Source organism: Chiloscyllium plagiosum, chromosome 11 (genome assembly GCF_004010195.1).
Source record: "Chiloscyllium plagiosum isolate BGI_BamShark_2017 chromosome 11, ASM401019v2, whole genome shotgun sequence".
NCBI classification, from domain to species: domain Eukaryota; kingdom Metazoa; phylum Chordata; class Chondrichthyes; order Orectolobiformes; family Hemiscylliidae; genus Chiloscyllium; species Chiloscyllium plagiosum.
The window spans coordinates 40,927,376-40,941,293 of NC_057720.1; the positions used below are offsets into that span (position 1 = coordinate 40,927,376).

At 38.8% G+C, this 13,918-nt stretch overlaps 1 protein-coding gene across 5 annotated transcripts in view; it reads left to right on the forward strand.

The window, feature by feature from the left end:
• Positions 1-13,918, forward strand: part of LOC122554322 (fizzy-related protein homolog) — a 50,976-nt gene that overhangs the window by 35,227 nt on the left and 1,831 nt on the right. For all 5 annotated transcript variants that reach the window (XM_043699163.1, XM_043699161.1, XM_043699160.1 and 2 more), the window contains 6 exons: positions 1,679-1,744; positions 4,272-4,374; positions 6,332-6,516; positions 6,898-7,131; positions 8,805-8,909; positions 10,736-10,828. In XM_043699163.1, coding sequence (XP_043555098.1) covers positions 1,679-1,744; positions 4,272-4,374; positions 6,332-6,516; positions 6,898-7,131; positions 8,805-8,909; positions 10,736-10,828 — 786 coding nt within the window. The remainder of the gene's footprint in view (positions 1-1,678; positions 1,745-4,271; positions 4,375-6,331; positions 6,517-6,897; positions 7,132-8,804; positions 8,910-10,735; positions 10,829-13,918) is intronic.

Below are 13,918 nucleotides of genomic sequence, written 5' to 3' on the forward strand. Positions count from 1 at the left end.
AGCTGCCAGAAGGCAAAGCAGATGGCTTTTATTTTCCTTTACAAGTCATGGAGTCCAAGAGATGTACAGCACAGAAACAGACCCTTCAGTCCAACCTGTCCATGCCTACCAAACCAACTATAGTCCCATTTTACAGCACTTGGCCCACATCCCTCCAACCCTTCCTATTCATATACCCATCCAGATGCTTTTTTAAATATTGTCATTGTACCAGCCTCCTTCACATCCTCTAGCAGTTCAATCTATACACGCACCACCCTCTGCATGAAAAAGTTTTAAATTTTTCCCCTCTCATCCTCAACCCCTCTAGTTCTGGATCCCCTATCCTAGGGAAAAAGAATTGTCTATTTACCTGTTTGGGTTGCAATATCTACTTTAAACCCTGTAAACTGCCTGCCCTTATTGCCAAGAGAATATAATGTAATCCCAAACAGTGTAGATGAAAATGCTCCAAGGTTCAGTCTGTTGCCTCTATTGCAACTGAGGTCCTACCCTGGGGCATTGGTGGGAAGGCCATGAGTTGGGGGAAAAATCAGCCACAGCTTCCGCCCTCAATCCCTGCTGGATCGACATGTTGGCCAGTATTGCGTGGCAACAGGAATGGAGCTATCTGTTATGTGTTTGCCACTGTTTGATGGTTAAACGTTTACGGGAGAAAAAATCATGTGAAAGGCACTGGGAAGTACCAGTGTCTGTGTACCTACAATCATTAACAGACCTTGTAGAAAGGATGGGAGATGTATGGGAATAGGGAAATCTACACTTGTGTTTATAAATTTAAAGTTAATTTTGCTTCCATATATTAAAGGAAATCCTCACCTTTTTTAATAGGCCTGCATTGTTTGAGCAGTGGTAATATTCCAGCTTCCCTCCTTGATTTCACCTTGCTTTGAGGTCTCAATCTTAGCTGGGTCATTTGAGAGAAGTTAGAGGAAGGAATGATAAAGAAAATTATGCCATTCTTTTGTTGGACTTTGGAATCAGAATTGATTAATACATTATAAGAACATAAAAACCAGTAAAAGAAGTTTTAATTTGATTAGGCTTTTGTTCAGAACTAATCCAACAATCATTTCATAAATACAGAAATAAAACACCCAGTATTGTTAAACTGATTTTTTCTTCCTTTTGATGTTATGTTTGAATCAGGGTCTTGTGCATCATGACTGAATTTTCATGGGAATTGGTGCTTCAATTTCTGAAAGTACTCCCAATATCTGAATTGCGAGGCTAGATCCTGAACTGTCCTATTTTGTCACTAATTTGTCTTATAAACATTTCTGACTTTTAATTATTTTTTAGATTTTAAGAGAAAAGCCGGGAATTTCAGCTGTTTGTGATATGTTAACTTTGTGAGGGAGTTTTACTTTCAATCGAATGTGTCCTTCAGAATGCTTTGGGCAGGCTTTCAACTAACAAAATGGGTTTGGTTATTTGAGACTGATTTTCTGCAAAAGCATATGAGTGGAGAAGGGCCCTAAACATTATTCATCTCTGAGAAACCAATTGACACTTCATTTGTTGCAGCATCTTCGTGCATGTTGGTTTATACTGTGTATGATGGTTTCATTTCCCTTAGTGTTAAATTGGGGAAGAAATGTGATGACTTATTCAGGCATTAAACCGCTTTAAAGAAGCACATTTTGCAGCGTTTTATGTATTTTTTTTTTCTTTCTAGGTCACAAGGCTGTGTGATCTCTCCATTGATGGTGACTCTGTTACATCTGTTTGTTGGAATGAGAGGGTGAGTGTAATTTTTTTCTTTTTTTTAATATATTAACCCCCACACTACCGCCTAACTGCGGTAGTGCCTATTTTTCTCCAGCACCCATGTTGTGTGTGTGCAGGTGTGAGACACAGTGAGAGGCACAGGTGCACGAATCTTTATTCAATTTCCACCACCAGGAAGAAAGGAAACACCCGAGTGGCCAGTGACAAGCAGAGCCCTTCACATCAAAGGGCAATGCTGTGTGATCAAACAGTGAAGGGGAGGGCAGGGATTAAATCAAAATAGAGTTGGACGGGGAAATAATACATTCCACTCCCTGCGGCACCCACCTCTCCCTGAACGACTCCAGGGTGTCGGTGGACACCGCATGCTCCTTCTCCAAGGACACCCGGGCCCTAGCGTAAAGGGTGAGTGAAATCAAATATCATGGTAATTATCTGATGCATTTAATTCCTTTTTGTTTCATTAATCAAAAATTCAATGAAATCAATAAGATTTCATTGGATATTGTCTTTTTTTTCATCTATAACCTTTTAAAGTACTAAAACATCCAAGGTGCTTTACGCTGTAATGAAGATGTCACTAAGCCACGCAAGGGAATATTAGGACAGGTGACTAGAAGCAAGGTCGTAGTAGATTTTAAGGAGTGTAATAAAAGTGAAATGTGAGCTAAAATTACAAAGGTTTTGGGAGAAATCCCAGAGCTTGGGAACTAGGCAACTTGAGATGTAGCAGCCAATGGTGGATTAATTAAAATAAAGAATGCACAAGTGGGCAGGATTTGAGGAGCACAGATATTCTGGAGGGTTATGGGGCTAGAGGATGTTGGAGATGGTGAGAAGTGGGGTTTAATAGATCGATTTGAAAACAAGGATAAGATTTTTAAAATCATGATGTTGCTTGACCAAAAGTCAATGTAGGCCAGTGAGCACAAGCGTGATAGGTGAATGGGAATTGGTGTGAATTAAGACACGGGAAGGAGAGTTTTATATGAAGTCATATTTAAGGGAGGGGAATTATAGTAAGATGTTGGTGACCAGCCAGGAGTACATACGAGATGGAAGTAGAGTTTGGAATGGGGAACAAAAGACAGTGGTTTCAGTCTTTCCAATCTTTCAATGAATGTGTTAAAATTCATTCAGATTTACTTTCAAATATTTCTTAATTGTTTTCCTCAAAGGCTGCTATTAATGCTGTTCCTTGTGAATATTGCTCAATTCAGTATTTTGTGCATTTAAATGGAGTAAATGGGCTGTAGCATGCCTAATCTATAATCTTTGCAAAATGGTGATTGTTAGCTGAAATGTTATCCACTCGACTGGGGAGAGTGAGTGATTAGGGAGAAAATTACTCATTTCTGTCTTATGATCTGGTATTTATTTGAATGAAGCCGTATGAAACTATACAGGAATTGACTTTAAAGAAAAGCAAAACCACAAATTCTAAGAACTTGAAAGTTTAAAGGCAAAATACTGGAAAAGTACAACATTGGTATGAGAGAGACAATTACCATATATACTCGTGTAATAGTCGAATTTTTTTGATTACTTTTTAAGGTTAAATTTATGGGGTCAACTATTACATGGATGCTATTTTTGAGGGGATGAAATTCATAAAAATTCATACCGTATCATTAGCAGAAGCCCAACTGATCTCTAAAGGAATAAAGAAAAACAACAAATTATAGTAATTCTCAAAACCTGGAGCAGAACACAACAGCCAGTGGACTGGAAGACCAGGAGTGGAGCGGAACAAACTGCAGACTGGAAAGCTGGAGGAGGACATGACGGCTGGCACACTGACTCATAAACTTTGATCTGTTATCTCTGAAGAACTAGGGTTGACTTTTACGAGATATATGGAAAATTCCAGGTCATTTGACCAAAAATAGGGGGTCAGCTTTTACATGAGATCGACTATTACTCAAGTATATATGATATGTGTCTAAAGAATGATGCGATCTTACTAGCTGCCAAACTACAGTAGGACAACTTAAACACTGGGGTGATAAGGGATAGCTTGGGTATAACTTCCAACTAATATAAGCATTTCTGATCTGACTATCTTCTTCTAGAGATCTTGACTAGTATGAAAAGGTGCAAGTTGACTTTGTTCTTTTCTCAGTCTCCATTCTTTTGTAGGGTGGCACAGTTTGAAGGTTAGGGCAGAGGGAAGTTCTGAAGCAGGTTTTAACCCCAGGCTTCTGCTCTGAGCATTCCAGAGCATCAGCTTCTGCGCCACTGATATACTGTGGGAGTTGGACATCGATTTACGTGCTTTTGGCATGTTTTATTATGTTCAACGCGTTACATAAAAACAAGATGTTCTACATGCAGGAGGTTCTATAGTAATAAAATGTGGCGCTGGAAAAACACAGCAGGCCAGGCAGCATCTGAGGAGCAGGATGCTGCCTGGCCTGCTGTGTTTTTCCAGCAGCACATTTTTCAACTCTGGTACTCCAGCATCTGAGGTCCTCACTTTCTCCTAGTTCTATAGTAATAGCCTCAATAACTTAACACAATCAATCTTTTAATATATACAGGGGAATTTTGTAGCCGTGGGTACCCATAAAGGATATGTGCAGATCTGGGATGCAGCAGCTGGGAAGAAACTGAGCTCTCTTGATGGACATTCCGCTAGAGTTGGTAAGTATTGCTATAAAGATAATAAGACCATAAGGTGAAGGAGTGGAATTAGGCAGTCAGCCCATAGAGTCTGCTCTGCCATTCGATCATAGCTGATGTTTCTCAGCCCCATTCTCCTGCCTTCTCCCCATAACCTTTTATTCACTTACTATTCGAGAACCTATTTATCTCTGTCTTAAGACACTCAATGGCTGACCTCCATAACTTTCTGTGGCTATGAGTTCCATAGATTTGCCACCTAGTTTCAGGATTAGATTTTTCAGGATTCACAGAAGAGGCATTTTTAAACAGTGCAGGAGGACAGATATTTTTAAATAAAACCATAACTGAGAAGTTTATTATAAACTGGTTTATTCATCATACAAAATAAAATAACAATTTTGAAGATTTCTGATGTGAACACATTTTGATTGAGTTTTGAGATGTTTGTACTTATAATCCGAATACAAGCATGTTGTTTTACTAGCAGTTAAATTTGAGTTCAGCTGTTCTGAGACAATGTGAGGAAGCTGCACAAATCTGGAGCTGCTTTCCTAAAAGCTCTTGATGTCAATTAAATCTTTCAAAATGGCGATGCATAATTTTTTGTTCGCCAAGAATATTAAGAGTTACAGATCCAATGTGGTAAGTGTAATGAAGTTGAGATATAGATCAGGTGTGATTCAGTGCATGAGCACTCCTGTTCCTAAACAGTTAGCTGCATAGGTTTCAAACTCAGGGTAGACAATACCCCACATTGAAACAGTTTGTATCTTATGTTTCACATAACCTTGGCAGAAAAAAAGATAAACAACCAATATGTGATAGTATATTGTGCAAACAGTTTGTGCTATGCACCATTTTCTGAAAAGTCCAGGATATTTAAGCAAAACTTACTGGTCTACTAGCAGCATTAATCAAAGATAGCCCTACTGAAGCCATTGAATGTACAGTTCAGTTCATTGAATCTGTACATAATGTAATTATTTGCACAGTGCATGTCATTACTTGCATTATTATAATTATAGGAGTATTTAAGTGTCTCTGCAAAGTTAGGAAATGTGCAAACCGATTCCTCAGCTCACTTTTGATGAAGGGTCCTGCCGGAAATGTTGACTCCCCCGCTCTTTTGATGCTGCTTGACCTGCTGTGCTTTTTCCACCTCCACATTTTATCGACTCTGACTTCCCAGCATCTGCAATCCTCACTATCTCCAGCTCACTTCTTCTTTGGGGATATGCCTAACACATACAGGAATTAAGAATGAACTGCCCTGGAATAAATTGCTGATTCCTTTGGACACATCCAATATTCTTTCACTTTGGTATAAGAGTAAAAGTTAATACATTCTGGGGCAGCCATTTGGATAAGAATTGTATTTTCCAATTCTCTGCATTCGGGGTTTTATGGTAAAATCTTACAAAATTTGGACCTTGCATTTGAGTAGAACTGTTTGCTTAAATAATGAACTTTGATTATTGATGCACCCATTGTGTCTTTGTAAGACTGTGTATTTTCAAGAGCACAGGCTTACTATCAAATAACTAAGGTAAAAAATACATTTACATAATGTTATTGAATAACGTAAATACAAATTTGTTTCATGTACACCATGTTAAATAAAAATGTTAAAAATCACACAACACAAGTTATAGTCCACAACCTGGGATGTGTGATTTTTAGCTTTGCACACCCCAGTCCAATACCGGCATCTCCACATAAAAATGTAGCAGTGTTACCCAGATTTATTGTTGAGTTGATAATATATTAACCACATTAAACATATCTGCTATAAACTTTAAACATTTTAGATGTTCATTTATTTTAAGCTAGTTGATAGTGGATCAATCAGAAGATGACTGAGTAAATAAGGTCATTATTACTATAGTTTTCACAACAGTTAGAAAGAAGAGGGAAGAGACTAAAGTAGCTACATTTTTATTAAAAAAATAGTCTTACTGTGTTGCCTGATGTCTAGGGGCTTTGGCCTGGAATGCTGATCAACTCTCGTCAGGAAGTCGGGACCGTCTCATTCTACAGAGAGATGTGAGAACACCCCCACTTCAGATGGAACGGCGATTACAGGGCCACAGGCAGGAAGTCTGTGGTTTAAAGTGGTCTCCTGATCACCAGCACTTAGCTTCAGGGGGCAACGATAACAAGGTACCTGACATCCGTTCCAGTGGTGCCCAAAATCTAGGGTTTAGTTCAAACCCATTCATTTGTCTAGTGAGCACAAGGTAAATGTAGTAAGAATTTGCACAAACACCCAGGAGTAAGGAGACAGCATTTCAAAAATTGGACATCTGAAATAGCCTTGTGATCTTTGTCTTCTCCCATTATCACTCTTAATATAGCTGCTTAAATATGAGCAAATGGAGGGTGATGGAATTTTTTTTTGTTTTTATTTAAAATTCCCTTTGGAACTAGGGTCAGATTACTAATATAGTGCTTTAAGATGCTTTTGTCATGTCACAGTTATCGCTGAATATCAAACTTTTTTTTGTTGGTTTATTTTACAACTGGATTTTATTTTTCTTTCAGCTCTTTGTATGGAATAATTCCAGTTTGAGCCCAGTCCAGCAATACACAGAACATTTAGCAGCTGTAAAGGCCATTGCCTGGTCCCCTCATCAGCACGGCCTTCTGGCATCAGGAGGGGGCACTGCAGATCGCTGCATCCGTTTCTGGAACACACTGACATGCCAGCCTCTGCAGTGTGTCGACACAGGCTCTCAAGTCTGCAATCTTGCCTGGTCTAAGCATGCAAATGAACTGGTAAGCTTTCAACGTTAAACCCTGTGAAGAAAGGGAATTTTCATTTTGCCAAGTAATAGATTATAGCTACCTTTTCCAGTTTGAAGCTGATTAGATAAAGGGATGTGATTACCCAGGGACTTGCTGTTTTGTGCAAAGTTCACCAAGTACAAGGTAATCATATGTGAAGAGACTTCTGAATCTTTCAAACAGATTTTATTAGCATGTTCTGTACTCCTGTTTAACCTAGGAATTTTGAGGCACTAATTGTTAATACTTCTCTCATGAGGGCCACCTCTGTTCTTTCCTTTTGCAGCAGCATTGGTGAGATGTGATGATTAGTAACCTTAACCAACCACATTGACAAAATTTAGGACATTATCAGAGATTGTCCTTGGATTTCAGAATTAGATTTTTTTAACAAAAGTATTTTCTTTTTCCAATTCTCTCTCTCTAACTTAAAAATAAAAGTATGAAGCGAGACTATGATTTAAAATATTATTTAAAACAAAGGATGTCTAGCTGCTAAAAGTAGCCCTGCAGAACAATACGTGTCTCCTCGTGTTACCTGATTATAACAGAAGAGCTTGATCTGGCTGCAGGTTCATAGACTGTTCATGCAGGACCAGCAATACACTACCTATCAGGTGCATTATTGAATATGCTCCTTCAGGATCTCTAATTATCTCCTTGATCTGGTTTTGCATCCATAATCCAACTTAATTATGTTTCCTAAGTGGCAATCTAGTCACTTTCTTACTGTCGATCCCTTCTGACCCAATTTATAAATTGGGAATAAACTCCAGAGCATCGGCCCTAAATTGCTCAATCTTTCATAAAGCAGGCTATTCATCTGTAAATCAATTTAGTGAACCTCCTCTGAACTGCCTTTAAATGTAACTACGCCCCTCCCACATCAGCATTTAAATCCTTCCCAGTCCCTGATTTAATTAGATTCAAATCCTCCTCCGTGACATCACACCATGCTACTCCTTCATCCTGCTCCAGTCTTTTCACTCTTCAAGCCCCCCTGCCCTCCAACTCCACTTACAGCTCCCATTCTACCGAGTGCGAAAGCCTTCAGAAACTCCACTATACCCAATAAAACAGCCTCTTCAATCTCCTCCAACTTCCTGTTACTCTTTAAATCAGGTTATGTTTTCGATCATTCTCGTAGTGATTTCTTTTTCTATTGCTCAGCATCAATCTCTCCTCCCTGAAGCATGTTGGCAAATGTTTGGTTTTGCTTTTCTTTAAATGTTATTGCTTCACATTTGTGTAGATTGATAGGAATTAAATACTTGTAGCATTTGTTTCCAATCTTCAATGACTAACTTTTATATTTGTTTTTGATTAAATAAGGCATTAATGAGGTTCTCCAAGAATTGAAGTGTCCACTTTATAGCCATGTTACTGGTTAGGAACGTTCATGATTCAATATGATATTAATGTCAGGGAAATGCTGATCTAGGATACAGTAGTGGAACTGATGTTGCTATTGGAGCTGGTGACCAGAGTGTCAACAATATATTATTAATTGAAAAAGAATTCACAGCTTTGGGTTAACTTGCTGGATTTGAATTTGTTCCATTTTGTCTTTTTAAAAAAAGCATGTCCCAACTCTGAGTGAAGTTAAATAAAACCTCATTAAAATTTGTTGAAAGTATTTTTTAAAATTTGGCTTTGTTTTACAGGTTAGTACACATGGCTATTCGCAGAATCAGATTTTAGTGTGGAAGTACCCATCCTTAACACAGGTTGCCAAACTGACAGGGCATTCATATAGAGTGCTTTACCTGGTAAGAACTTTGTTTTTGTGACTGGTTGCTAGCTTATCACTGGTACAGTTTACTTCAATGCTATCATCCCCTGACATGTTACAGAAAGTCATGTTACTAAACGTGTCCTCCAGATGCCCAGACTAATGCTTTGGGAGACATTAATCCAAGTCCTACCACAGTAGTTGGAGGAATTTAAATTCAAAGAATCTGGAATAGTAAAGTAAGTCACCATAGTCCTGCCAGACTACAGGGCCACTCTGAGATTTTAGCATGATTTATTTATATTTTACCTAAGTAGTGGGAAATGAATAGTCAACTACTTAAACTTCCCTAGCCCTTCTCAAATACTCTAAACCAAAGTAGAATTCAAAATATGATAGGCTATAATGTAGAAAAAAATCCATCAACTTCATATGGGACTTTTCTGATTACTTTAATGTTTACAGGTCTTTATGTTTTGCTGGGATATGTTGCTGTCCAAACATTGTTTTGGAAATTCTAAGTTATGCTACATACTGATTTGAGATTCAGGGCAGGTGCCTGAATGTGAACTTTTGAATATCAGCCAGCAGGTGGCACTCTCAATCAAGGAGACAGTGAGACAATGACTTGGACATTAAAATAAATTGAAGTTTACCTACTGTGTCTCAAACTGCAAACAGATGCTTATTTTTCTTTTAGAATGACAAAATTACACTTTTTTCCAATTAGCCACTAATCTAATGTTAACTTCTATCTTTGAAACCAACCTAGTCAAATTAATTTTGTTTCTAAGTCAGTATTGATTAACTGAATGATACATGAATTGGAGAAGCACTATAAGTAGTGTACCTCAGGCTTCAGTGCTAGATCTATCCCTGATAGGGCTTTCAGATAATTGCAAGATTAGTCATGATTAAACATCTGAAAAGTTTTAATGTCAGCTTTTATTCCTTTTCAAAATTATATATTTATTGCATTTCTTGTGTAAATTATTTTATTGATTTAATGTTGGTATGGGTAATTGTATCATCCAAAAAACAGCTAAATGTTTTATTTACCTGCTCCCCCTAGTTGCCCTTGAGAAGATGGTGGTGTACTGCCTTTTTGAACCACTGTACTCTATGTGCTTTGGTAAACCTAGACTGTGCACAGTAAACTTCCACAAGCAGCAACATGAGAATGACCAGATAATCTGTTTTGAGGAAATAAATATTGGGCAGGACATTGCGGATAACTTCTTGATGTGGAACCTGGTTGGTTCAGCGTAACTTTCCTTGAAAGTATGAATGGATAAGACAGAGCCATTTTTGTTTTTTAAAAAAAGAGACACAGTACAAATTGTTTCGTACAAATCTATTTTTTTTTTTCAATTTCACCTGGGACCAATAAGGGAATACTTTTAAAATTGAAGAATTTTGATAGAATGAATGTTTAGGTTGCCAGGAACAACAGAGTTATCATTTTAACCTTGCACCTTGACAGGTTCAGGAAGAATGTCTTTAAAATAATACTATTAATTACCACTAGTACATTTTTTTTAACAGGAGAATGCAATTTTATTTTGGCTGACAAACTTACTTTTGACTTTAATCAACACCCAACAGATGAAGAGAACTCCAAGATGCAATGTCTCTGAAATTTTGAAGGAAACTTGCTAGTCTCCAGCCAGTGACATTGTGGAGTATTACATGCCCATTATATTTTGAAATAGTTGCTAGTTTTCTTTACCGTATTGCGACTCCAGATACAGATATCAATAAACTAATAAATTCAAGCCATCTACATCTCCCTCTTACATGCACACACATACAGGCAGATCCTGTCTATTCACGAGTTGATTCTTTTTCTCTCACGCTGTTTAGGCCATATCACCTGATGGAGAGGCAATAGTGACAGGAGCAGGTGATGAAACTCTACGGTTTTGGAATGTTTTCAGTAAAACTCGTTCAACTAAGGTATGAAGTTCACCAACTATTTTCTGGCAGAGTTGTTTGTAAACATTATGGTCAACTTAAACATTAGTGTATGTAATTATAATTCCCATGAAAGTAACAATTTTTATTTGGCAATCATATAATGCCACACCGCCTAATAATCATCATATCAGAAATGATTTCAAATTCTGTGTCCTTAACTGGCTGAGTTACAGTTTTTGTAGTTACATTTTGCAAGAGAATAAGACAGCACAGGAACATCACCAAGCTTCTGCTGTCACAGTATCACAGTTCATTTGGGGCTAAAGTAAGGTTACGTTTATCAAGAAAACTTAATCCAGTAGAACTTATTGTCAAAATAGTTTGTGAGTTGCTGCTCTTTTTACACCAACTGCTGTACTGGTGATCTCCTATTCTTTTGGAATCAGTGAAGTAAATACTGAAGTGTAATCACTCATTAGGAAAACATGCAGCAGATTTCCAGGCAGCAAGGATTCAGAACCAGCAATATAATAAATGACTAGATAATTTACATGAAGAATACTTGAGGAATATATTTTGGCTGACACAACCGAGAACTGCTCTACTTTTCAAAGTTTTTTTTTGTGGGATTTTCATGGCTTACCCAGAAGGGCAGACAGGACTTGGACTTTCGCACGAGATTCTAAACCAGTGCATCAAAGCAGACTGTTAAGCTCCGTTTATGGCACTGTTCAATTGAGTTGTGGCTTCTTTCCTGTGAGGAAATTAAAAATGAGCCTAGCTGCTTCTATCTGCTAGTGACTGCATTCCTCAATTGCCTATGAGAAGCACAAGTTAATTTTTTTTTGTATGGCTTCAATCTTAATTGTGTTAGTTGACCTGGTCAACTCTTTCTGTTTCACCAAACCACCCCGCCACTGCCCAAAATTAATGTTTTTCTTATCATATCTTCTCCATGATTTTCAACTTGCTGTTTTAGTCCCTGTACTCCAACAAACTGCTGCCCATCCAACCTATCATCTTAGCTACCATCTTGGTGTCCTTCTCTAACTTCAAAACCTCAGTTATTATCCCTTGACTTCTGCATCCTTTATGGAATCTCATCATTTGCCCCTTCCTACAGCTTTAGCTTTCTACAATCCTCAGAATTCCACATGCCTGCAACTCTGGACTTTTGTGTCCCCTTTAGGCCACCATGCTTTGAGTTGTCTGGACTGAAAATTAGAACTCCCTCCCTTAACTTTCACCTCCTTTTCCTCAGTTAAAACACGTTCCTTTCTGAACAAGCATGGCACTACTTTGTTCAGCATAACCAGTAAGGGACCCATGTTAATGCCTCTGTGAAACACCCCAGGAGGTTTATCACAGTAAATGAATTATATAAAAGATATATTTTTGGTACTATGAAGACTTTGGGGATAGTGACCATAATTCGGTGATTTTTACTCTCGTGATGGAGAGGGATAAGTGTGCACTACAGGGCAAGAGTTATAGCTGGGGTCAGGGAAATTATGATGCGGTGAGGCATGACTTAGGATGTGTGGCTTGGAAAAGTAGACTCCAAGGCAAGAGTGTAAATGATATGTGGAGCTTGTTCAAGGAGCAACTATTGAATGTCCTTGATAATTATCTTGCACTTTTTCCAACACACTGGATTCCCTTACTGGATCAAGAATCGATATCAGATTTAAACATACACAAGTTCTGTGTTGGAAGGAGGTACAAAGAACTCAAACTGTGTGAGAAAAGAAATTCCTCCTCTACTCAGTCTTAAATTAGGGTGTGCTGTCCGTATCCTTGGAGTGTTTGATGTAGACAGTGTTAAAATAACTTTTCTCTGCATCTCTTGTCATACTGTCCCAGTCCTTGGAGTATTTGATGTGGACCTTGTCGAAAGAGCTCTTCTCTGTATTTAACCAGGTCCTGTATGAACCCTGGGAGTTTTTACTGAGCACAGTGCAGAGCACTGTTTATGCTGTATCAATCCTCGTTCTCTCCCTGTTCTCGCAGAGTTTGATGAGGACAGTGTCGAGACATTTTCACTCTGTACGTAGTCACATTCTGTCCCAGTAATTGGAGTGATGAATGAGGGACAGTACAGAGAGAGATTTCCTCTGCCTTTAACCCCCTCCTAACCCTGTAATGGGTTTGTTAGATGGGAACAGTATAGAGGCAGCTCTGCTGTGTATCTAAACCCATATTGTTCCAGCCTTGGGAGTATTTGATAGGGACGGTGGACAAGAAGATTTAATGCATATCTGACCCAATGCTGTCCCTGTTCTGGGAATTTTGGTGGGGGACCTCTAGTCGTGTATTACTTTGTATCCAACGCCGTTTTATTCATATCACATATTATTTGATGGGGATAGTGTCAGGAAGGTATTATCTGTATCTAACACGATCTCGTAACTGTCCTGGGAGAGTTTGATGAGGACCATGTCGAAGAAGCCTCACTTAATATCCAAATATACACGAACCCTGTCATACCAGTGTTTGATGTGGAAAGTCGGAGGGAGGTTTACCACAAAGATCTACACAGTGCATGAGTAGACACATCGGCCCTCTGAGCCTGCGCCCTTATACTTGGTAGTGTGGATGAGCAGAGGGATCTTGGTGTCCATGTACACAGATCTCTGAAAGTTGCCACCCAGGTAAATAGTGCGGTGAGGAAGGCATATGGCGTACTGGCTTTTATTGGTTGAGGAATTGAGTTCCGGAGTCCTGAGGTCATGATGCAGTTGTATAAGACTCTGGTGCGGCCGCATCTGGAATATTGTGTGCAGTTTTGGTCGCTATACTATAGGAAGGATGTGGAGGCACTGGAACGGGTGCAGAGGAGGTTTACCAGGATGTTGCCTGGTATGGAAGGAAGATCGTATGAGGAAAGACTGAGACACTTGGGGCTGTTTTCATTATAGAAAAGAAGGTTTAGGGGTGACTTGATTGAGGTGTACAAGATGATTAGGGGGTTAGATAGGGTTGACAGTGTGAACCTTTTCCCGCGTATGGAGTCGGGTATTACAAGGGGGCATAGCTTTAAATTAAGGGGGGGTAGATATGGGACTGAAGTTAGGGGTAGGTTCTTCACTCAGTGAGTCGTAAGTTCATGGAATGCCCTGCCAGCAGCAG